At 39.4% G+C, this 25,130-nt stretch overlaps 1 protein-coding gene across 6 annotated transcripts; it reads right to left on the reverse strand.

Annotated features, from left to right (window-relative positions):
* Nucleotides 1-1,223: 1,223 nt before the first annotated feature.
* GABPB1 (GA binding protein transcription factor subunit beta 1) lies at nucleotides 1,224-23,431 on the reverse strand. Of its 6 annotated transcripts, XM_061446909.1 has the most exons (10): nucleotides 22,025-22,617; nucleotides 16,580-16,683; nucleotides 16,146-16,253; nucleotides 15,080-15,247; nucleotides 14,416-14,610; nucleotides 13,147-13,294; nucleotides 12,745-12,858; nucleotides 8,835-9,020; nucleotides 7,443-7,558; nucleotides 1,224-3,021 (listed from the first exon to the last, which is right to left on the reverse strand). In XM_061446909.1, the coding sequence occupies exons 3-10, from the start codon at nucleotides 16,251-16,253 to the stop codon at nucleotides 2,869-2,871; spliced, it is 1,188 nt and encodes a 395-aa protein (XP_061302893.1). In that variant the 5' UTR covers nucleotides 16,580-16,683; nucleotides 22,025-22,617; the 3' UTR covers nucleotides 1,224-2,868. The 6 variants fall into 6 exon arrangements, with proteins under 6 accessions (XP_061302893.1, XP_061302887.1, XP_061302888.1 ...); XM_061446903.1 differs by lacking the exons at nucleotides 16,580-16,683; nucleotides 22,025-22,617 and adding an exon at nucleotides 23,211-23,431; XM_061446904.1 differs by lacking the exons at nucleotides 16,580-16,683; nucleotides 22,025-22,617 and adding an exon at nucleotides 23,211-23,423 and having other exon boundaries at nucleotides 13,183-13,294.
* Between the last annotated feature and the right edge of the window lie 1,699 nt (nucleotides 23,432-25,130).

The following is a 25,130-nucleotide window of genomic DNA, read 5'->3' on the forward strand; positions in this document are numbered from 1 at the left end:
TGTAAATGCTCCCTAAAACGGTAACAAAGAAGGTGATAAGGGGCTAGCATCAAGCACAGGACTGACACCAAAAGAGCTCAGAGTTCTCAGAAACTGTGACTGTACCTCATTACAAGTAACTAATGCATTACTTCAATATGTGGACGTCTGCTCAAGGAAAGCTGGTAGCTAATTACATTTATGACTTCAATTTGGAACAGCAAATAAGGAACAATACTTTTAACGTTTCCAGAGCTAAACTACACAGTAAATACTCCATGTGACATATACCCTATGCTTCTGCTCAAAGGTGATAGTTTCATCAGGCTGGTTTCTCATTCTGGGTAGAAGAGAACAAACAGCAGGTCCTGTTCGGAACTAGAATAAAATAAGTGATAATGAATTACAGGTACGGTAAATATTGCTGGTGATAAGTTTCTGTTATAGCTACCCTGCACTTGCAAGGATTTTGTTTCAGACAATGAGGAATAGAATATTTGCTCACAGGAAGCAGGATTAATAGACAAGGTTCTTTTCATTGTTTGCTCCAAAGGTCTGTGCCATCGAAACCGTGGGAAAGCTCCATTTGGAGGTGAACATTACCACTATCACTGCCCAGACCAACGCTGAATTCTTATCGTTGTGAAGAGTTCACAGAGATTAAACTGCAGTTAAGTCTGTGGGATGTGAGGACACAAACATTATTTTGATCATAGAATAATTCAATCGGAGAAATGCCTAACCAGCATTTATCTTGACTAACTGGTTCCTACACTCGCTAGTGACATAATGGAGTTTCTAAAAAAAAAGTAGCTATTTCCAGTTAGTCACTGCATAACGCTTGCTTCAAGTACCAACTGAGCAGGATTATATACTTGAAAAATAATAATTCTAAAAACCACCAGCACAGCTTTTCCCCTTTTTTATATATTTTGATTCTTTGCCAATAATTTCATCCTAATTTCCCAAATGGGATCAAACTTGCCAAATTTTTACCAATACTAGAATATTTAGGATTTTTTCCTAACTGCCAATTCTATAAACCCAAATCAAAGTTTGAAGAAGGAAGGTTTTACTTCAGTACTGTGTTATGCAATTCTTTCCCCACACCTCCCTCCTAACTCTGAAGTCCATTCTAATCCTAAAACCAGTTTTTCCTTATTTTTCTGAAAGCTGACACAACACAGGTTTGACCTTGATGTACATACAAAAAAATTGAAATGGAACTGATTCTACAATAGATGTATGTGGAAAAGATATTTAATTGTAAAATAGAAAAAGTAGGCCAGAGTACAGTTTTAAGGGTAATTTTTCTGTGTACAGTATAGGTAAACTAGACTTTTTGCTTAAGTTTATATAAACAATTCCATAAAAGCAGTGAAACATGGAACAACAAAGCAAAGCACGAAGAGTTTTATCTTACAAAAAAAGGAATCTGCACAGTAGTTCAAAATTTAATGTACAACAGCACTGAACAATCTTAAGGCAGCTCAGTCTAAGCACAGGACTAGAAGCCAGGAACTCCTGAGATCTATTCCCAGGTTTGCCACAGATCCATGTGGTCTTGGGGCAGTCATTTAACACTCCCTGTGTTGCACTTGTATCAGTTATAAAATTGAGACAGTAACACTCACTTACCTGCCTCAGGCAGTACAGTAAGGGCTCTTTAAAAGATTTTACAACGCTCTGAAGATGTAATGTGCTATATAAATCCTAACCATAATAGATCACTGCACAGACACACAGAAACACAGTATCACAGTGAAGAACAATGATGCTGGGTAAGAGGAGCATCACAACATAAAAAAATTACTTGTCCAATTGCATAATTAAAATGCAAAAGTCCATTTAGAAAAAAAGGTATCACTGAAATGATTTCAAGGCTATTGGGAAAAAGAGATCAATAGGAATATCCTAAAAGAACTACTATTTGCGTTCCAGTGGAGACATTCTTTCCTATGCATTACTGAACTTTTAAATGCTTGTGCATGAAAATTGTAAGACACAAAGTGAAGTTTCGCTGCCTCCACTACCAAATTTTAAATCACACCTCGTATGTAAATGAAGATTTTTTTTTTGTTTTTAATTACAAATTACATTCTTCCAACAAATATACCATCCACAATTAAACTGGCTGCTTACTTCCAATGACATATAAGCTAAACATTTTCCTCGTAATTTTCCTTATAATTTTCCTCATCTTTGCTGAAAAATACCTATGCAAGATGTATGTGTAGAAATTATAAAAACATGCAGCATATGTACAAACTGAAAAGTTTAAAAAATATTAGCTTCATATACATGTAAATCTACTTGGATATATCTGAAATTAAATATAAAAATTTCACCACCTAAAATAAAAAAAACAAAACCAAAAATGGTTTTCAGAGAATCTGAGACAACTACTTAAAGCTGTACAAAGATTTCCACTTGGAAATGTCTTACTCAGAGAAGTTTAAGTTGTTACCATGTAGAAATAACTGTTAAATCATTTTGTCACATAATTTTCAAGTTGTCGGCTTAAATCAACAATATCACCCTTAAAACTGTTCTGTTTTTCAGAAGTTAGATTCATACTAAAATCAAAAATTTCACAAAAACATTGGCTTCTCGTGTTTCTGGATCCCTTCAAAAAGATTTATCAACTCATTTTGAAACTGTAAAAAAACCAACTATTTACAGTATTTCATTTTAAATACTTTTCACAATTTCTAAATTCAGAGTTTTTATGTTACAAGAAATTAATGAGAGCTCACGGCTTAAGTCCAGTTATCAACTTGTAGCATCTTCTCTATCATGTAATCCTGCATCTGTACCTATATAGTGTACAGTTCAAGATTGTACTGCAGGTTTTGGAAAGTAACAGGCTTTGCAGTATGTTCACTTTTATTAAACAGCTTCTTTATTAGTCTGGAGGCGGGTCATTGCCTCTAACTTCTGCCGATAGGCCTCTGCTTCTTGTTCTTTCTTTAGGAGCTGCTGACGATATTTTTGTGCTTCTCTGTTTGCCTCATCCAGCTGTTTCTGAAGAGTTTCTCTTTCCTATTAAAAACATAACCAGCAATATTTTGTCAAATATGTATCGAATACACATTAAAATGGCAAATTCTTTGCCTTTACATGCAGCTCAAGTGTCAGGATATCATGTAGAAACTGTTCAGTTCTTACTTGGGCAAACCAAGCACTGCTGTGTAAATTAAACAGGAACTATCACACCAGACACCTCCCCACAATAAGGCTTTAGGTGGAACCATAGTAAACCCAAGTTTCTTTAGATGCAATGATACCAAGCAAGTCTTCATAGGAAAAGAGTGAAGTAAAAAGAGGAAGCGCAGTGATCAAATGCAAAATCATATATTAGCATTTCTCCAGTACTCAATTCCCTTTGTTACTCTTGTAAATTGGAATCCAATCAAACAGGATTGTCCTAGTCTGTTGTACTTTCAGTCAGACAGTAGAACGAAAAACTGACACATAACAGCAACTTGCGCTGTAAAGTGACAGCTGCCCACTAACCAAAATACACACATAACTAGGTTTCCTAAACAAAGTGATCTGATGTGATTAATACTATGCAATCCTGATGTATAATTACATCCTCAAGGATACCCCATCTTTATGAATTAACAGACACTTAGCTAGATGAGCTTTTTCAATTCAAAAGGAGGAACTTAAGGCTCCATCCTGCATACAGGTTTGTTGGGGACTGCTATAAAATGGTTTCCAAGCAAAATAATATGGGAAATGCCATTTCCTATGAAGCTGCCTTAGGAACTAAGGAGAATGTACTTCTATCTGCAGTGACGTAGGTTCCGTCATTTTGTTTGATGCTGCACTGAGCCCAATTGCAAAAGCAATTTGCTTAGAAAATAGTTTTGGTTTGATCTTCAACCAAATGCCATTTCATTAAAGTGCATCATACTTTTATGAATAAGGTAGTATTTGATTTCAAATCATTCTTTCCACTGTAGTTGTTAAGTATGCACAGGAGGGAACTTGTTAGAGAAGCAAGCTATTTCCCAGAAAAACAAAACTCTTATCAGAAATTGAGGCCCAGTCAAAGTAAGGTGCCTTTTTACCTTATTTCCAGCAGTTCGGTACCACATTCCCATTTAACACGTCAAACAGTTGTTAAAATCTTCTCTCCCCCCTCCCACGTAACAGAATCCCTATTCTTCACATCTTTGCTGCACTCGCATATTCTCATGATCAGAGCCTGAAAATACAAAATACTCTGCCTCCCTTCTACTTGCTACTGTTCTCAGTACTTGTCACAGTCACATTTAGCAGTCACATGCTGTGCTGAATGTGCTGGAATACAATGACATAGGTGGTCAGATCATTGCTAACAGCAGCATCTGTACAGCAAAAACAACATGTGAAGGAGAAATGTTATTAACATGTCATAAAGACTAGCTATAATATAGACCACATTAAGTGCAACTTGATTTTACACAGGGCTTTAAGAACTAGAGGAAGCTAGGAGGGGTTTGTTTCATCCGGAGCCTATGCTAATAAAATGAGAGCTCCTCTAATCTTACTTATATGAAAAGGAAGTTCCACATCTGAAAATTTGGAGTGTGTGCAGACTGCAAACAGTTGGGAGTGAAGGGGTTCGTAGACCATACCTAAAAGTATTTCCCATAGAAGAGAAAAATAGAGGAGGGGGAGACACCATACCTAAAAAACCAAGTCTCAGTGGCAGAGACAAGAAGGTAAACCAAGTATCTACCAAACATACTAGCAATTCAAAGCATGTACATTAGTCCTACTACCAATAGGTGTAGTTTTTAGATAGTCATTGCTCCAACATCAACAGAACAAGTTAAGGAACTGATGCCAAGCATACTGTCTACCTAGGCAGTGAAAAGAAACCGGTGCTTCTGGAAGAGCAATGCAGATCTACGGCAGACTGAACAGGGAAAATTGGTTCCTTTGACATCTAGAATAGGGAGGACTGTATCTGATCTGTTAATATAATCAAATCCGGAAGTGTTCTAATTATCTGAAGTTCTTTTGTATCAGTATAAAAACCTACTTGGGTAAAAAACAAATTAGAGGACCCTGAGTGCTCTTAAGAAATCTTCCAATTTATCATTACATGTAACTTTTCGTAACAGTCTATGTATTGACAACAAGGACATCCGTAACTAACGTAACCAAACCAAGCATTCTTTTTAACAACAGAACAAACAGGGATATGAATTCACTAATATAATTAGTCTACAATAATGCTTTTTTTTTTTAGTCTAATGAAATGATTGGTTCTAATGTGTGACCTTTCAAGCATGCAACACAGAATGCAACACAGCAGGCAACAAAAGTCAAATACAAGAATGAAAATAAAAATCAATGCATGTTAATGAATTATGCATGAAAATGAAAAACAGTATCTGTGCCACAGGGGTTTTTTTTTGCTGCCACCCTGTATTTAAAATATCAAACTGTTCAGGAAAATTGCTACCACCCTTCAAAATAAGCTGGAATGTTTGAACTTAACAGACGCAGAAGAGAAAAACAGAAGACCACAAGGACACCCTTAGTCATTCACAATACTTTCACAGGGAAGTTTGTCACCTGACATGAATGGGATGATGTTCAACTTAACTACAGTTAACTGTTCACACGCCATGAATTTAAAGTAGCTGAAGAAAGTGCTCTTAGCCTTGAATCAACTCTTTATAATGAAATAAAGGAATAAATCATGGGAAACCAAACAATAAAGGTTTTCTGCATTAAAAAATATTTTAATGAGCAGAGGGGTCCTACTCCCACCAAATTCAACTATCTAACACCTTCTATGATGACGATGAAGTTTGAAGTGAACTGACTTTATGTGCACTTCTTTAATGCCTCTGTTACCAAACTGAGGGAGCACCATACCCCTGTGAATCACAATTTGCCTCCAAACAGAGGCAGAGGTCTGCATCTGCATTTCCAGTTGTATAGAATCACAGAATGCTTGGGGTTGGAAAGGACCTTAAGATCATCTGGTTTCAACCCTCCTGCCATGGGCAGGGACACTGCACACTAAATCATGTTACCCAAGACTCCATCCAACCTGACCTTTAACACTGTCAGTGATGGAGCATAGGCAGGGACAAAGTCTATCATCAAAACTCACACTTAAAAGTAACAAAGAAAGTAACTAATTTAAACCAACTTCTTTCATTATTTGAGAGATGTGTTTAAAACATACAACTAAAACTGGTAATCCCCTTAAAAGAATTATTTGTACTGTTACACCAACTATGTGCAATTAGGAACAGGTCAATTTATTCCTTAAACAATCAACATTTTTTTCTTTCACCTAACAGAATTATTAAAATACTTAAGGAAATGTAATTTCCTTTATGAATAATTCAGGCAAATGTTTAAGAAACACTTTTATTGTAACAGTCATACATTTTTAAAAAAGCAGCAAGAAAATTTCAACTGTCATGATAATCTGTAATGACCACAAAGCTGCAAACCCTAGAAGTATGTGACAACTTAGGGACAGGGAAAGCAAGTGATGAAAGGTGGTAATTATTGTTATTAGACATGGATAATATAGCACACACTGTACAATAAAAAAAATATTCAATTCGGCACAATTCAGTAATATGAACAGAAGCTGGAGAATACAATCTTTGATAAATGAAGTACCGTGGAGTTGACAAAATGAGAACTTACAGCCTAGACAAGGCAAACAGCCATTTTCATAAACTTTTGATCAAAGCTGGTCAGCACAGTAACAAGTAACAGAAGAAGGAATGAGATGGTTGACCTATTGTGGCTAATATAAAAAGGCTACAATTTAAAATCAAACATTTCTCATATATAAAAAGAGCTCTCAGTGGTGTTAGGTGTCTCACACTATAATTAAAAACAAACAAACAAAACCACAACAGGATGGGGCAAAGATGTGTAAACAGCTCCAGACGAAAAAAAAAAAGGGGGGGGGGGGGTAGGAGGGAGGAGCAGATACAAACTGACAAATGCAGAATCTTACTGTTTCACATTTCCATTAATAGTTATTTAGATATCATGAATGGAAAGGAAACCTTGTAAAAAATAAGATCTCACAACCAGGACAAGCACGTGGTCATAACAGAAAGATGTGGGTACAGTACTCTCATTCACTAATAGAAAATGTCAAGTTATTCAATATATTGGTACCTTGTTTGAAAAAGTAGCTGGGGATCTTAAAGGAAAAACAAAAAATTAAGTTATCATATATTTAAAGAAGTGCCTCTTATGTGCACAACCAGAGGATGAAGCAAACAGCCCTCCTACATTCTTTTAACAACAACTTTGTAAAAGATGAATTCCAGTAACAGGGAAGACAGAACAAGTTATTGTTTCAGACACTTCAGTCTCTGGTAACACAAAATTAAACTATAGAACAATAGAAAACCCCACAACCAGATATTCAGTGCTGAATACTCTGGTTAACACATATCACGCAATATACTCCTTACTTCTATTTCTGTAGACTCCACACGATTTTCAACAATCTCAATGCACTGTCTCTTCACTGGCGGTTCTTCGCTTATCACAGTTTCTTCAGCAATGTCTGTTGCTGGAACTGTTAATACTGAAAACATTTGTACATATAAATATATTTGCTTCAAACAGTATTTGCACTATATAAAATTTTATTAACAGCAATAAAATGCAGAGACTTTCCCCTATGAACACACAACTATATAATAAAGTGCACTGTGAAGTCTATATGCGGAGAATTTACTAAAAACTTTAGCTGCTTGTATGCTACTGAGGTCCACAATAGTTAGTTGTCACTCTGGAGTATTATTGCCATTTTTTGCAGGGCAAACAAACATGGAAGTGAATTGCAGCAGTTACCAGCCTGCCAATTCTCTAATGTCTAAAACCAACAATCTTTATAATGTTACTTAAGCAAATACTAAATACAAAACTGGCTTTTGATTTTGATTGATTAGAACACCATAGGTAATCTGAAAATCCAGTAGTTACTAACCTTAAAGGAAAATGGATCTAAAGAAATTCATACTTTTAATATAGACATGCAACCATCTGGCAAATAAATGTAACTGTCACTTCAGTTAACTACCTACACACATTCATGCTTTCTGGTAACTAGCTGTACTTGTTCAGACAAGACAGTGAACCAAATAACTTGTCCCCTGGGTACAGCTCTTCAAACTCCACACTGGAAGTCCTCATGAAGAAACTGGAGAAGGAATAACTTTTGTCTAGATAGTAGTGGCAGAACATCTTTAAAAGAAACCACCCAAAACATACATGTCACAAAACACACTTATGACCCTAGCAGCTTCCACAAACATATGGCCCAACAGGACCATTTGTGTCACTCTGGTTCCACTGGTTCTGCCACTGCTCCTCTAAAACCTCAAGCATGTCAGACTTGGCTTTTGTTCTGTTAAGAACACACTCCATAGGACTTGCGCAGTTTGCTTGAAGCACCAGATTTCTACATCCAAGCCTCACCTCCCTGTCCTTCTGGCAAAGCAACTACGTGAGTACTGGAAGAAGACTATTGTTTGACTCCATCTTCTAGCCTTCAAAACAAGTCTGCAAGAATCAAGCTTACTCAAAGCAAAGTAAGTAGTTATCACTCTTCCCTTCAATGTACCGTTTCCCTTCCACACAGTTAATAATTCTTCTATTCTTCCTCCTAATGCACTCTGCTGACATGTAACTCACTGAACTGCAGTAGCTCATGTCTGAGCATTTTGCAATATAAGAACTCAATGTTTTTAAATTTAGACTTACACAAAATTGTCCAAACTATTTGCACCTAACAATTCATTATAATTACTATAATTAAAACAGTTGCTCAAGCTGAAATTGTATGTGTTTCCACCCACCTTGCTGTCCATCTGGCATGGTCACAATGATTGGTTGCCCTATTCCACTGGTTGGAATTGAATGCAGATTACCAAGCTGAATGCCATCTGTCACTATAGTAATAACTTGCTGACCTCCAGAACTGACAACTTGCTGAATAGCACCATCCACAGACTCTGCAGTCACAACTTCTTCTGTGGCCACAACTATCAACAGATTAGTAAAGGAATTAAGTCAATTTAATTAAACTACATGATTTCAAATGCATTTAAATACAGCAGAAAAAAAAGGTGTAATAATGCACTGAGTGGCAGAAAATTTTAGAAGACATTATACGGTTAATATAAATAAATAAATAAATAAATAAAATAAAATCTTTTACCAGGCAACATAAGGCACTAACATTTTGAAATATACATGGAACTCTGTCCTGGTTTACCTTGCTCAATATAGTAGCTCTTTTATTTAGTATGTTTCCCGATAGATACACCCCACTCAAAACTGATGCTTGGGGTTCAGTGTTAACACTGCAGCAAGAACAAGAGCTGCTTTTAAGAACACAATTAACTTCTGCATTGTACACAAGCTGGACTAATTTACACTAACAGCAGAATAAACCAAACAAACTTTAAATACTAGCTTGAAACTACTCCTCAACCAGTGACTTGCCAGGTGTACCTCAGGACCCAGCCTTGACTTCTCTGCTTACCGTAATGGTCTTCAAGACTACAACAGACTGAAGGAACTTTAGAGAATCCTAAAGTTTTGTCTGTACTACCTGGGTAGTTCAACCACAAACACAACCTTATTTGTTATACAAAATATGAAACAGGACTAAAGGAAAAGTTCTGCAGAGTTGACATTTTTACACCTTTGAAGGATAAACTTAGAGCTTAAGTAGAAAAATAAACATTGTATGTATGTATTTTTACATGTAAAGGTAAAAAATAAAAAAATCCCAGCTCAAGCAAGCATTTCTAATTCATTATTTGATATTGACTGTCAAAAATAGCAGTGAAGTTTTACATTACATCTATACATCATGGTAAGGTAAGGCTAAGACTGCATTCAGAACTCCAACACACACCATACTCACACTAGACACTAACTGAGGTCTCGCACTACCACTTTATTTTTTTAAAGCAATGAGATACCAAGACAAAAGAGCGAGATCACTAGCAGCACAATCAAAGAATCTCAAGCACACTAACTCTGTATTTTATTTTCAATTTGTCAGGGTACAAGCAAAGCCTTTGATTTAAATGATAGACATTAAAGTGCTTTCTATCTACAGAGATTAAATGAAAATCCTATAGACTGTGTTGTGATGCTCAAGATGAGAGAAGGTAGATAAAACCTTGAAGCTTTCATCTTTTAAGTTAATTACAATATAACACACACACAAAAAAATCACTCTGTAGTTCAAATAATGACTGCAGTCATTGTCTTCTGAAGCTCTTTATGTTCAGAGATTACTGTCCTATAGCCTAAATATTCACAGAGTGTTTACTCAGTAAACCAAAACAGTAAGTCCTACATAAATAAGTGGTGTTGTATTGAACTTGATCTGACTTCCACATACAGGCTCAGCAGTAAGAAAGGCCACTGCCTTTCCAAGCTGCAAGTGCTAATGCTAGCTGCTGTGGCAAACAGCCCTGATCTTCCAGTTTCAAACTCAGCACTGGCCTTTTAGTTGTGGAAGGAAACATTATCAGGACTTCCTCAGACCTTAACAGAAAAATGAACATTCTGTCTAAAAAGAAGTTATTCTATGTAAAGGAAAAACATGCCCTTAAATACAGTCCTTATACCTTCCTTGTTCTCCTTCATATCCATATAATCATTAGTTACCATACTGCTTCATATGTCAAAGGAAAGCTGAAGTCACTTAGGAATGCAGCACAATTATTTTCAAGAATCTCTAAATTAATACGCATTATTTTCTGCTGCAGTGTGCGCATGGGGAGAACACCTTCACAAGCGGCAAGGCATATGCCTAATTCCATGTGTAAGCACACCAGTTACTGCTTTCCAAATACACATCTTAAATCAGGTTTTTTTCTAATCCAAGTCCGAGTTCCATACATACATTATACAACACATTTGTGCATAACATCTGTGCCTCATATATACTTGAGTAACAATGGAAAAAAAAACACACCATCAGTCTATTCAGCTCCAGTGAGAAGCACCTGCCTTTCTTTGGTTTTATGAAATTGATGTGTTTTTAACTGTAAGACATGAGGAACTAGGGAAGAGATCAGGGTAAAGTTAACTGTGAAAGAGGAGGAAAACCTACAGAAAAACAGCATAAAAGGCAGAACTTAAGTGCTTTGTCCAAGTTTATACAGTCTTAAGTAAAGAAGGCTAAATGCAAGGTAAAAGCCAAAACCAGAATTCTCAGCGCTACAATTTTTGAGAGTATCTATACATGAATCTTTTATAAGATGACCACAAGAGAAGGGAGGTGTATAGTGTTGTTTTTCTTTTATTTTTAACTTGAAGACATTTACTACTGATGTCACTATATGCTGGTTTTATATTCTTTACGCTTTATGAACTATAAAAGGAGTAAGAACCCAGAAAATAATTTACACAGAAAGATGCTGCAAGATTACCCACATCTGCATAAAAATCAAAGCAGAACCTCCAAAATAAACAGGATGGTTAGGTATGATGGACATGCGTTATTGAAGTTGTGAAGTTACTGCATCAAGACTTCAAGCTTATTCCTTCTGTCCATTGCCTCCTGCCTCCTCTCTAATAGTTTTTATCTTCAGTGGTTTACTGTAACATTACACTCAGTTCACTACCAAAGCCTACTACTGAGTCCTGGATACACATTTAATGCTCTATAATCCCATGCAATCCTTTCTCGAGTTTCTCTCTTACAGATCCAAGGTTCACCGAAATATATCAATTGAAAACATCAACAGCTTCTTCTATAATAAAAGACACTGCACTCTAGTTTTGAATCATCCACTTCACTTGCAATATTTAAATGTCATAAAATAGTACAGCTGTACTTTGAGAACAGTTCTGCTTTGAGAAGCAGCAGAAGAGTTGTATTTAGAAGAAATCCTGCAAGACTTCAAAATACTCTGAGATGAAAACTCAGGTTTATGTTAGGATGTAGCTGTCAGGCCAGAAATCTGAGTACAGATATATATTTTTTTCAGACAAAGCAGTAACTGGCAAAGATCCATGGAACAGAGATGAAGTGAGAAACTCATCAGAAAGAAGAATGCAAAACTTAGCAACTAGGGACAATGGAATTCCTTGTTCCTTTCTGGCTTCCTGTCATGACCTGATGGAATGAAGTAGTGTGCATACATCTGCAATGAAGGATGCAGGCTGCTTCTTCCTAGGAGAACAATAATGCTAGGCTTATGTTTAACTGAAGCCTACCAGCCTGAAGTGGGACATACTCATCACTTCATATTATTATAAATGCAAGTAGAATGTCTTAATGTTGAAAAGATGACCCACAGATACTCTAATGGGCCAATTGCACATTAAGATCACCAAATATTCTTGTGCCTTTTGGGTGAAAGATTAAGAAAACTGATGACAAAGTATTCACAAACAGTGTTAGGGGACATTTCCCAATAACTAACAGAAAGCACTCAAAGATACCATTCTCCAACCAAATGCAACTAAACTCTACGCAGACAAAGACTTAAATTCAATCTCCTGAATTACTTGCTTTCAGCAAGATGAATGCTACTAGAAATATTAGTTGTGGTCAGAAATCTTATTGAGAAGTAATTGTACATATGAATTTGGCCACCTTCCAGGTGAAAATAAAATTTTGTTCATGCTGAGAAAAGGAAGGCTGCAATCTCATTTCTGTATGAAACCTATCACTGAAAGTGCCAGTTCTATACTTTTAATTTATTAAATGATGTTAAATGACTTAAGCTTTCTAACCTGGTGTTTCTGAAGAATTAGACAGTGGAGCTGATGCTTCTGCTAAAGCTGCCAACGTGGCTAATACTGACGTTGATGAATTTCCAAACTGTACAGCAGACACTCCTGTTTCATCTGGTGCAATGGAAAAAAAATAGTTAGCTGACAAATTTAAAACCAGTGCTAACACACAGCTCTCAGCAACATTCTGCTATTCTGCAGCAAGTTTCTTGAGCAAATACAACTTCTGATAATTTATCTCTGTGAAGATTGTTGTTTTAAGCAGCTATTTACAGCACATAAACACCGAAGAGGCACATGGTAATTATTCTTACCACCACTTTTCCTCAGGCCTTATCACTAAATGGTGAAAACCGATTAAAGTATAAAATCCCAGTAGCTATCCTATAGGCATCTAAATACCTGTTCCCTCTGATGTATTTGCAGAAGATACCAGACCTGTTAGGTTCACCACCCCTCCAGGTCCAATGATGAACTGCGGTGTTGCTGCATGTATCGTCACAGTGTCCGGACTCTCTGGATTTGTATTGATTTGGTTCTGCATTGCAATCTAGGAAACAAACATAGTAATATCATTCCAACGGTAGGTACAAAGAAGTTATTCACCTTGTAAGAACTAGAATTATTGCACATTCCACTCAAAGAGTGATGATCTCCCTCATTATATTCATGCAATACACGCACATCATGTCACATACTGTGCTTGTGGAAGAACATGAGAAACTTTTTTTCCTGGATGAAATTTAAATACAAAAAGTCTGATGAAGTGGAAGAGAACAGTGACACGTTGCCTCTCCTCCTTACCATTTATTTATTTATTGTGAACAAAGCGGATCATATAAAGTCAAGCCCCTTTCGTAAATATGCAAAAGTTCACATGCATAAAATAGAGGCCTGAAAAACTGAGGCCACTGGGGCAGCTACATGCCATGAAAAATCAGCTCTGAAAGCTAAGTAATTGCTATGGATTGTAGATTGCAATCATCTTTTTGGTGTCTTGTTGTGTTTTTTTTGACTTATTAATGACTTTAATTTACTATATCCTTTCTGACATGTAAAGAAGGCTAAAGGAACAAGTAGAAGTTCTTACAGCTTAAGATGTAGGGGAACACAAATTTATACAGTGGCATAATGGTATTTTTCATTTGCTTTCTATTATCAGTAATATTTAGCTCTTCATTTGCCTTTAATGTGGAGCACACATCCCCATGGAAGTATCTGTTATCATACCAATCCAAATCTCTTCAACAATTCAATCCTTGTCTTTCTAATGAAAAACTGCCATCTCTTCTCTCCTCTCCTGATCTACAATTGTTAGGAAATCAATACCCCTATACAAAGCTAACTGAACACTAGGGTACAGTCAGAACTTATCGGCATAGCAGGGAGTTAAGTTTTACAATTCGCTTGTGAGGACACTACCTAGTTCTGCGTACTACAACACTTGAATTTACGAAAATGAAGGATACTTATCCCTGACTTGTAGGTGGTGAAAATGTTCTTCGGTCACTAATGTTTGCTAACATTAATCTCACTTCCATGTCACAAACTAGACTGAGTTTAGCACTGCCAATCAATATAGGGTTTCACAGCTGCTGTATTAAAAGCTTAGTTTTTTACATCTGTAAACAAGTACTTTAAGCTCCCTCACCATCATGAATCAAAAGTTACCTGTAATATTTCTGCAAGGTCTTCATTTCCATTGTCTACCGCAATATCTAATGCCGTTTTGCAAAATTTACTCTGAGCATGAACATCTGCTCCGTACTTTATTAAGAGTTCTACAACTTCTTGGTGGTTATGTTCAGTAGCCCAGTGAAGTGCAGTCATTTTGAGCATGTCCTTCGCATTGACATCAGCACCATGCTACAAACAAGATCATTGCATAAACTGTCATTAGAAGTATCTGAATTAAATAATGCTGGTGACATAATGAAACCCAAAACTGCCTTTTTCTGTCAGTAATGTTCTGTTTGTTACCTTACATTTACACATTTCTTAAAAGAACTTCAGACTAATCACCAAATCAATTATTTACCTGAAAGGATTAAAGACTTCCTAAAACACAACATGTCTTGGTTCTAAAAGTGGTTATTCACACTACACCAAATTAGGAGTTAAGATTAACTTTGACATAGCAATAAATAATCCACCTGAAATCATTATTTTAATGCTAAAATAAATTACAGTTTAACAGGAAAACAAAGCTCTATGCACACAGTAGAAGTATTCGTATCATTTCAATGTTGTTTTCATGACTAAAAGGAAATTGCGAATATTTGATCATAAACCATTGTAATATCCATGCGTCAGACCATGTTTCAGCATTTTTTACCTTAAGTAAGACTTCTACTATGCTGGCATGGCCTTCTGATGCTGCCATATGTAATGGAGTTCTGTCCACTTTGGTTCTGGCATCCCGACTTACACCTGCTCGCAGCAACACTTCTGTTGTTGAGTAGTGTCCATACTGTGCTGCTAAATGAAGTGGAGATGTTCCCAACTGTAATGTAATGGAAAAAACGGAGCTTTAAAAGATGTCAGTATGAAGGATTTCTTCCTGTTCTGAAGCTATCAAACTTGGGTGTTAGGGCACCACTTCAAAACCATTTTCTCTTGCATTCTCAGAGAAAAAAAAGCTGTCATGGCTTTTACAGAGTATGAAAAAAAAAGCTTAAGTATCTGTGGGCTTCCCCTCTCCCTTCCCCCCCCAGTAATCACAACACAAAAAACCTGCTCATTGGAAGCAACTTTTCAAGGCCTGTGCTGTTTTTCTGTCTTTCTGAGGTGTGGTATTTCAAGGGGCTTAACCCCATTTTCAGTGTTAGCCAACAGGCCATAGCAACATTGGAAGGGACCTCTGTAAGACACTTAAGTCCAATCTCCAGCATAAAACAGAGTCAACTTGAAAGCTGGGTTGCTTAAGGCTCCTAAGGGCTTGCAAACACCCTAGAATTTTAGGTACCTGACCTCCCTATGTATCCTATTCAAAAAAAAAGGCACCTCCAAAAGACAACTCAAAGCCCCTATATCAGGGAATTCTCAGATGCACATATTTAGGTAGTTGGGACAGCTTTCTTAATTCAGACCTCTTACTATACTAAATGCATAAACACAATAACTAGGAGGATGACTGCTGTTGTCTCTCATTAACATTCCAAAAGTTCATCTTAAAAGACACCAGAATGAGCTCATTCACAGTCTGTTACCAAGATCAGTAGGAAATCATATGAAGAAACAGACAACTTTAATTTTGGATTAGACATTACATGAGGTAGCTGTGTAATTCCAAGAAGAAAGTCCAAAGGCTTGCAATGTAAATCCTTAATTGTAATAATCCTGTTTTCTTTTGCAGGTGAGGAAAAGTGAGATTTACCAAACACTGAAAAAGTTTTCATTACCCAATCTGTGGTAAAAGGCGCTCCATTTGCCATCAAAATGCGAACTTCATCATCTTGACCTGCTCGCGCAGCTTCTAAAAGTTTCTTTCCCAAATCTACTAGTGACATCTAGTGAAGGACATAGAGGAATATATAGAAAAAATAAAAAAAATTAATACCATTTTAAGTACACAAATGCCACTGCTATTTTTTTAATTCTTTCTGAACTACTCTGAAAAGTTCAAAACCTGGGGTTGGTATTACAGCAATGAGAACAAGCTTTACTGACTGCAATAAGCAGCTTGATTTTAGAATTACTTTTGTCAGACAGACACTGGGGTGAAGATGTCCATATCACAATGATATAATCACAGCAGCTGCAATGCTGTGTAAAACTAAATTATCTGAATCAGACACATACAGTTCATAGCAGAAAGTGGTTTAGAGGTTCTCACCTGATACTGCAACCTTCTGCAGCTCTGCCCAGCTTTCAAATTGTATTACAGCACGGCTGCTATGCCACATGCCCAAAGGCACTACAATCACTTATCTAAAATGCCTACACGTTTAAGAGGTACCACTACGTAAATGCATTTATATAGTTATGAAACACAACACTTTTCTGACATCTCGCTCATCACTATCACTTCATTTTGTTCACACTAAACCACAGTTTCTGTATCCTTAGCTACAAAAATGATGCTAAAATGTCTGCCTGAGAACAAACATTACTACCCGCTTCAACTCTCTACAGTTACAAAAAACTGTAAGTGCAAAATTTTGACACGACTGAAATGAGCTGAAAAATTCTCACATATTCTTTAGATAATCTTCTCATGCTACCAAATAAAATACATAATGAATACTTCAGTCCTATAGCTAGGTTTTCCACTACCAAGATGCTAAAAATGGAATTACTTTCATCAGTTTAGTTTCCAGTCACAAGTGAAGTTAAGCCTGTATTACTAATAATAGCAGTTGCAAGGCCTTGCAGCTACATGCGACTACAATTTCCTACACAAAGTTGCAGTATATCAGTTCAGAAAGAAATCCCGTTAAACACACACGTCTATCACAAAATCAAGTCCTCTGCACCTGGCTCAACTGGCAAAGCCTGTGCGGTATATTGCTCCATAAGCTGAAAGCTATTGACTTTATAAGAAATTAGAAAGGAAGAGATAAATACTGCAAATGCAGAACTCCAACACACATCAGTAGAGCCAGGAACACGAGCAGACCACTTCTCTACAGAACTGACTTCAGGCAGCAATATCCCCTCACCAAAATAATACTCCATTTATGTTCATCCTTTTACTACAAACAGGCATGTTGATTTGTCTTCAGCAAGAAAAGGGAAGAGGAGCAGGAAGGTGGCAGGCCAGGACAAATACTGACAATGGGAAAAGGAAGGAAAAAGGGAGCACAGATTCAGATGCAGAGGAAGGAACAGCTGACTCTTCCATAAAGAGCAAAAGAGAAACAGGAAAACAAGAAAAACTACTATCCCTACTATCCTAGGGAGACACTAGGAGTAATGATATAAAACAACGATAGGACAGAGAGAGCATTCGGCAAGTGCAGCAACAAAAGAAGGAATATAACCCTTTGTATGGTTGGCTTTTTTTCTTGGTGGGGAGACAGGGGGTGCAATTTAAGAAGTGAAAGAGCACACAACACACACACACTTCTGGTGGCCTAACACCACCACCACAAGGTCTTCAGAAGCAAAAGGAAAGTTGGAAATTAATGCAAAAAAGTTAGGAGTTAATTCAGAAAGACAATTTATTTTCCTTGTGTTTCATTTTGTTTTAAACAGCAGTAGAGAAAAGGAATAAAGCCTCCTTTTGGAATTACAGAACTCCTGAGACTGGAAGGGGCCTCTTAAGGTCACCTAATTCAATCTTCCAGCCAAAGCTGGCCTAGCAGATTCATACTGCATTGGGCTCAGTCCTGTTGAGTTTTGGATGTCCCTGTGGATGCACATCCCACTGCTTCTTTGGCCTCATCCCAGTGTCCGACCACACTCATGGTAAGAGCTGTCCTCTGCGTATCTTTCTCCACTAACCAACAAAACAGCCTTGACCACAAGCTTATACATGATGTCTGACAGACAACAAATAGGTGAATTAAATTACAGTCCATATATTTAATGACTATGCCTATTCAGAACCCACTGACCACATCTCTACTGGAGAAATAAACTGCAAAATTGTTACCAAACCTCTATGCAGCCAAATTAATGCAAATGCAAGCCTCACTCCAGGGAAATGTTAGGGACAAACTTCAGCCTAAAATCACTTTATCAGAGTCTCTCTGAACCACTGTGGTTGAACACACTGTCATACTAACAGTGCATCAGTTTCCATTTCAATGCAAAACTAAACTGCTTTGCACCACATGCACTAAGGAAAGTTCTAATCAAGGAAAAAGAGGGACATAGAAGATCATACCAGACATAACCTTCATTACAATGTATTATTTACATTGACCAACACTCTCTTGGTTGATATAAAGTGTTTGTATTTTAAACAAGCACAAAGCATCACAGAAGTTTACGTGTGTTTGGCGATGCTGAATTTTAACTTTGGTTTAGAAATGAAGTTTTCATCAGTTACTTGAAAGCATGCCTGGGCCATCTAGTGGAAGAAAGTTAAAAACTTAGCAAAATTACACTGCTGAACTCAAAAAATAAAAATCACATTATGTGTCACTAATGCACTAACAGCAGCAACTGCAGAGGCCTTTCCAACAGAACACATGCACATTTTGTCACTTCTAACCAATCAGCACTGGCATTCACAAAATTTCTCAAGAGGACTCAACCCCAAGCTGATTTCTACCTGGCTGAGCATTCCAAGGACTAGCATTGTAAGGTCAAGAAACCCTTGAGTAACATGCCCCCTCCCCCCCACTCTTCCACTGCTAGTACTGGGGCATACCATGGTCTCCATTGTCAGAATTTCCCTTTCTTCCCTTTCCAGAGGAGTTCTTCAGCTGCTCTCTTGAGATCACTCAGTAACACTACAATAGCACAGTGATACTATCAAAAGCAAAGTACTATATATAGTACAATAACATACATTTAAAATTAAAATATTTCTATTTCAAAGCAGCACCCTTAGTTATATACTGCTGCTACTCTATGTAGTGTTACAAATCAACTCCACTGAACTGCGCTAGAAGGTACTCTTCAGTAACTGACATTTCCATCAAGCTTGGCTAGCACAACAGCTGGATAATGCTTACAAGAGGATTCTTTCAGACAATAAAAACACTCCTGGCTCTGAAATAAAGTCTGAGACGGTTATAGTTATTCGTGTGGCAACTGGATTATGTTTTCAGACTTCTTGCAGCTCCCACACAACTGTGTGAGCAATGGGGTTTGTCTGCAAATGAGTAAAATAGGGAAGAGCTTCTGCTGGGTTTGGACTTCTTTGCATTAATCACCTCCTGAACTTCCATATTTTGTTACTGCAATGCATTCTACACAGTATCATTAGCTAGATGCCACAATTAACTGGTAAATAAAACTTACATCAAATTATTATTGCTACTTTATGCCTAGGAAATCATTCTGCTTTTCCATGTTCATCTCAGATTCAAGGTTTTATACATTCTCTAAAACTCTGAACAACATGCTGTTACCAGAGGAGTACAGAACAGCATTTGAATGGAGTTCAGGCAGAACTGTGTGCAAAATAGGCCCTGTAAGGAGGGAGAGGAGCTGGAAAACATGCAGCTTGGGAAGCCTGGGCTACACCACACCACACCCTGAAGACAACAGAGAAGCAGAGTCTGCAGTCCAAAGGAAGAAGATTAAGTCTGGCTTAAAATACTGCAGCACCTTTCAGTCTGGCGTCCTGCTTCAACGATCCTGGACTCAGCCCTATTCACCTTCTACCACTGCACTGGTGAACAACTGCTCAAAATCAACAGACACAAACCAGTTGCTGCAGAACATCTGCCAACACAGAAATCTCACAGCCTCCAGTGTACCCCTACCAAGGCACACTCCTAATAGATACACTTATGTTAGAAAAGCATGGATTACAGCACTGCGATTTACCATAAGAGAAACTCAATAATATACCCTGTATCTGTGATAAGATTTTCAATCATTCCTAAAAAACCCAAGATAAACTTTCATAAAATGCTAATTAAAAAGTTTTCCCTACTGAAGTGGCATGCAGCAGAAGTGTACTTGGAAGACAGCTTGGAAGACACTCATTACATCTGAAAAAAGAATGCCTTTTCCCAATGCCTTTTTCTTTCCCCTATTTCAACAAGATTAACCTGCTTCTCAAGATCCAACCTTCAGAAACAATGCCATCTGATCCCAGCATTGCATAGTACCAGCAGAAATTCAGAATAGCCATTTCTAACTAATATGCCTATCCACACCAAGGTCACAAATATTTTTGGAAGTACAGTGTATAAATAGTTAGCAATAACTACTTAAATTCTTAATCAAGCACTCGGTTTTGATAATTATTATAATTTAAGTAACAGGATCAACTTGTGGTTTTGTTTTTACATCCTGATACAACAGCAGAATACCTAACTCAGAAAAACTCTTGAAAAAGGTTTTTATTTCAATTACAAACTTTTAATTGGAATAAAAATTATTTTTATTTAAATGTTTTGCAACTTTTAAAGGCACCAGAAGGTCCGCATTAAACCTAGGTGTACTTCCATGTCCTAGCATCTCTTAAGAACTTTGGTATGATTTCACTAGATGTATCATTTAATACTGATTATGGTGACTTACACATGAAAAACTCAGAAAGTTCCTGTATTGTTTCCTAAGGGAATCACACCCTTCCAGATGTATTTCAACAATAATTTTGCACGTCATACTTTAAATCTCAATATCATAGGCTTAGAGTACCCACACTTCTATTATGATAATAAAAACTACATTAATATATTAATAGCTTTCAGCTTTCCTCTATGACTGTGTTGTGCTTGTAATTAAATTCTCTCTAGTGCGTTTAAACAGCAACATGACCTTCATGTTGGGCTACATATGCATCAGATGAAGAATACCTGATCTGAAAAGAAAGATCAGGAAAGCAAATGTAGTGTTGAATAGCTTAGTGGTTACGATAGTCAAGCCTATATTTAGGCAGGTCTGTCTTCCAATTAGGCTCATACATTAATTTAAATTAGCAGCTGTCAGCAACATTAACTCCATTAAATAATGCAGATGGGTAAAAAGTCTTTTAGTTAAAACAGGAGAGCACAAACGTGGCCATTACCTGCAACAGAATGCAACATCTAAAGAATATTATTATGCAACAAGGGTGAACCACTGGCACCCGCCAAGGTTTGGGTTGGCACTGCCAACAAACTACAAAGCTTCCAGAGATAAGCTTGGCACTAGATACGAAAAAGATTACAACAGCTATGACCGACGTGAAGAATCTAAGGGTTAATGATGTAGCCTTTGAACTGTGCTACAGCCATACAGAGTATGTCTCAGATTAACTGAAACTTGAAAATAACCTCAAAAAGCACCAGTCTCTCTAATTAAAGCATCCATTTTGTTATGAGGAACCTTCCTCAACAGTTTCGGTCTGGCACATAGGCCTAAAAAAACCCGAAAAAACAAACTGCTTTCTGCAAAGAAAGTGGGTCACGAACAAGAGCCTACATCTAGTGTACATGCTGATCTGCCATGTATGCTCTTAACCTTGTTTACACAGCGGATTTATGTACCACTACAAGTATTAGCATGCACACACACTTCAACCAAACTGCTTAGTCTGGTACTTCAGAAGTCATGAATAATTAAAAATATAAAAAAATTAAAAACAATCTGAAGTGCCACACACTGTGCATTCACAAATTTCAGAGCATTTAACTCTAAACTGCAGCTTTTACCAAGAAATTAAAGCTACCTTAGCAACATGCAAGAACAGCATGCAACTGCTTTAAGTTAGAAACACTAAACACAGAAGACTTCCTACAGGAGGTTTCACTGACGTGCTATCAGCCAGTGTCCCACCAACTCTGGGACTACTAGGAGAGAAAAACTGCAGTCCAAACTAACACATTTTATCCCGTTTGGGCTCCGATCACACGCTTTATTAAGAGCCCAAAGCACGAGTTACAGGCTCCGGACAGGGACACTGCAGAGAAGGGAAGCGCTGCGCTCCCACCGCAGCTCCTCTCAAGGCACCTTTGGCGCCAAACATCGTCACGCAGCTCAGCCGCCTCGGGCCGCCATAAGAACCGGCCACCCGTCCCACCCGAGGCGTGGGACGGTCCCTACGCGACCAAAGCCGGGCTGCCCGGCAGGGATATCGGCGGGACGAGCCAGGCCCCGCTCTGCCCCTCAGCGCACGAGTCCCTCGCCCGGCGCGTCGCGCTCGCCCGGGCCAGTGCGGCAGCCGCGGGCGTGGGACCGCCGCGGGCACCTGGGCCCCGAGGTGACCTGTCCCCGCAACATCACCACCCCACCGGCCGCGCGGCGGCCCCCGACCCCAGCGCAGCCCCTGCCCTGCAGGCCGCGCCCCGCAGGCCGCCCAGGCCGCCGCCACGGCCCAGGCCGCCGCCGGCGCTGCCCGCGCCCCCCGCGCGGCGGGGTCCCCGGAAGGCCGGCCAGCGCGCCCGCTCTCCCCAACAGGAAATCCTGGCTGGGCTGGGCGCTGCGGAGGGAGCCGCGGCGCCGGGTTCCGGGGGAAGTGGAATTATTTTTTACCAGCGAAGAGATCAACTTCCACATCCGGTAACAGGGCCCTATACAAAGGCGCAGACTGACCTGGAAAAGCTTGGCCGGCCCGGGGGGTGAGGGAGAGACAGGGAGCGGAGATGGGGCCTTACCGTGCTGCCGGCCCGGTCGCCGCCGCCGCGACAACAACCCGGGGCGCTGGAGGCCGCCGCTCATCGGCGCCCAAAAGCCCCACACAAAAGTCCCCGCTGCGCCTGGCGGAGGGACACGGCGGGCGGAGGGGAGGGGCGCCGTGCCGCGCTGTGAGGAGCTGGCCCGCCGGCAGGCGCAGGCCCGGGAGCGAGGCGGGTCGTGCCGCCCGCGGGCAGCCGTCGGAGGGGCGCGCGGCACTTACCGCGGGGCGCGGGTATTACCTTAATAACAAATACCCCGGCAGAGGGGCGCGGCGGAGGGATACGGCCTCGGTGCCGCCTGCCGCGCATGCGCGGCGGCGCGGGGAAAGGCGGGGAAGCGGGTGCTGGAGGGACCCGCCATGTTCCGTCCCGTTTCCCGCCCGGCGGGGGGCAGGGCGCCGGTCGCCCGCTGGCCTCAGCCGGTGTCGGCGGGGGGAGGCGAGCAGCCGGCGAGCTGGGGCAGCCTCCCCAGGAGCAGTTCGAGAAATGAGAGGAAAAAGGGTCGCCGTGCTGCCCGCCGGCCCTCTTGGGGGTCCTCACTGCCGCAGGGCGGCGTGGGCTGCTCTTCCCGCCTCCTGGCTGCAGGGGCTCCGGTTGTGCGCCCCGGAGAGGGTGCCCTGTGAGCAAGGGCTTTGCTCCCTTGCCTTTTTTCGGCAGGGCTTTAGCGACTTTTGGGGATCAAGGAGGTTGCATTTCATACGGATAATAGCTCCAGACTGATCCTAAGCCCTTGCTGCTCTGTCAGAGAGCTCTGTCCTTCAGTCCCAAACTGGCCTTGGACCCAACATCACAGCCCCTAAAATGTTCCTCCTAGTTATGTTCCAGGAGTGTAAAGCGGTCATGTTTATGTTCTCCCCAAAGCTATTCTGAGTAACAAATCTGATGCCACCATAAAGTGTAGTTCCCATAATCTCTATCCTTTAAAAAAGGTACAATGACAAAACTCCAGTTATTTTGGAGATGACTACCTACTAGATACTCTTTATTCAGAGGCATACTTCTAACAATGTTTTTTACAGTTCCATTATTTTTTGCCCTTGACACAGCTTGGGCAAAAGACAGCCGTATTCCACAGAGTGAACATCACCTCATAAATACCACAGAGCTGAGTCCTTGAGTCACTGCTGAAACAGACCTGTTCAGCATAGAAAACCACGTCTCCCACAGGCAGCAACACAACAGCCTTCCTGGCTGAGTGTGGTGATGGGGCTTACCATGACCCTGACAGGGCTCTCTCCCGTTCTTGCCATATCCTTGGTGTGAGTTAAGCTACAAGCAGGAATTCTCCATGCGGTTTTTGGAAAGCCAGTTAACCCTTTACGTGTTGTTGTCACCCGTCTCAGGGTGACTTTATTTTTCCAGAAGTGATCAGCCAGAAGGTGCCATTAGAGAACAAATCCAGACAACTCTCGAGGCTGTCACTTAACTGCCAGAGTGTAGAAACCTTAAATCCAGCCTTAATCACATCTCTTTTCCATTGCTGGCAACTGTCTGTGCTTCTCAACAAGCATTTAGCTTGCCATGTTATGGGTTTTCACTTACACGGTAGCAGTGGATATAGAAAACGTTACGATGTCCTCACAGGTATGCACCAACAAGAAGGAATGCCTTATGTTAGCTGCAGTGCTATGGAGAAGCAAAATGTTCTGTATTATTGAAAATCTTTTGTAGAGGTGAAGAAGGCAGTCTGCATTTAGTCCAGTCTCACTGTTGATGAGTTTTCATTATTACATTCACAACTTCCATCCTCAAAATAATCATGTTTAATGTTTGTTTTCTTTTGGACAGAATATGTCAAAAGTACATCCAAGAGACATTCATGTCTTATATAGGCAAGTCAAAACACGTTTCACATCTGTAAAGTACCTGGTTTCTTCTCCTTTATTTTATACCACTTTATAGTCATTTATATTTTTTAATTAAATAACCTAATACATTCTATTTTAAAGCACACTGATTTCTGCTGTTTAAAATTGTTTATTCAGTACTGCGATGCAGTAACAAACGTGCTGATAAGAAAATATGGTTTAACCTAAGGCAACAACACAGCATGTCATAACGCAATCACCATTAGCATGTTTTAACAAGTTATTTAATATGATAAAGCTCACTGTGCAGGCAGGTGCTCTCCAACACCTTCCTATATATGGTTGGAGTTTG

The sequence above is a fragment of the Pezoporus flaviventris genome, unplaced genomic scaffold (genome assembly GCF_033815535.1).
Source record: "Pezoporus flaviventris isolate CSIRO_AGI_PZ_B2104156 unplaced genomic scaffold, CSIRO_AGI_Pfla_v1 ptg000006l, whole genome shotgun sequence".
In the NCBI taxonomy this organism is placed as follows: domain Eukaryota; kingdom Metazoa; phylum Chordata; class Aves; order Psittaciformes; family Psittacidae; genus Pezoporus; species Pezoporus flaviventris.

Coding starts and splice junctions, on each gene's coding strand:
- GABPB1 (XM_061446903.1), bottom strand. CDS start 23,279: ATGCGCGGCAGGCGGCACCGAGGCCGTATCCCTCCGCCGCGCCCCTCT. Junction 12,859..13,146: donor AAATACATCAGAGGGAACAG/GTATTTAGATGC, acceptor CCATTGCACCAG/ATGAAACAGGAGTGTCTGCT. Junction 9,021..12,744: donor TAATTCTTCAGAAACACCAG/GTTAGAAAGCTT, acceptor ATCTGTTGATAG/TTGTGGCCACAGAAGAAGTT.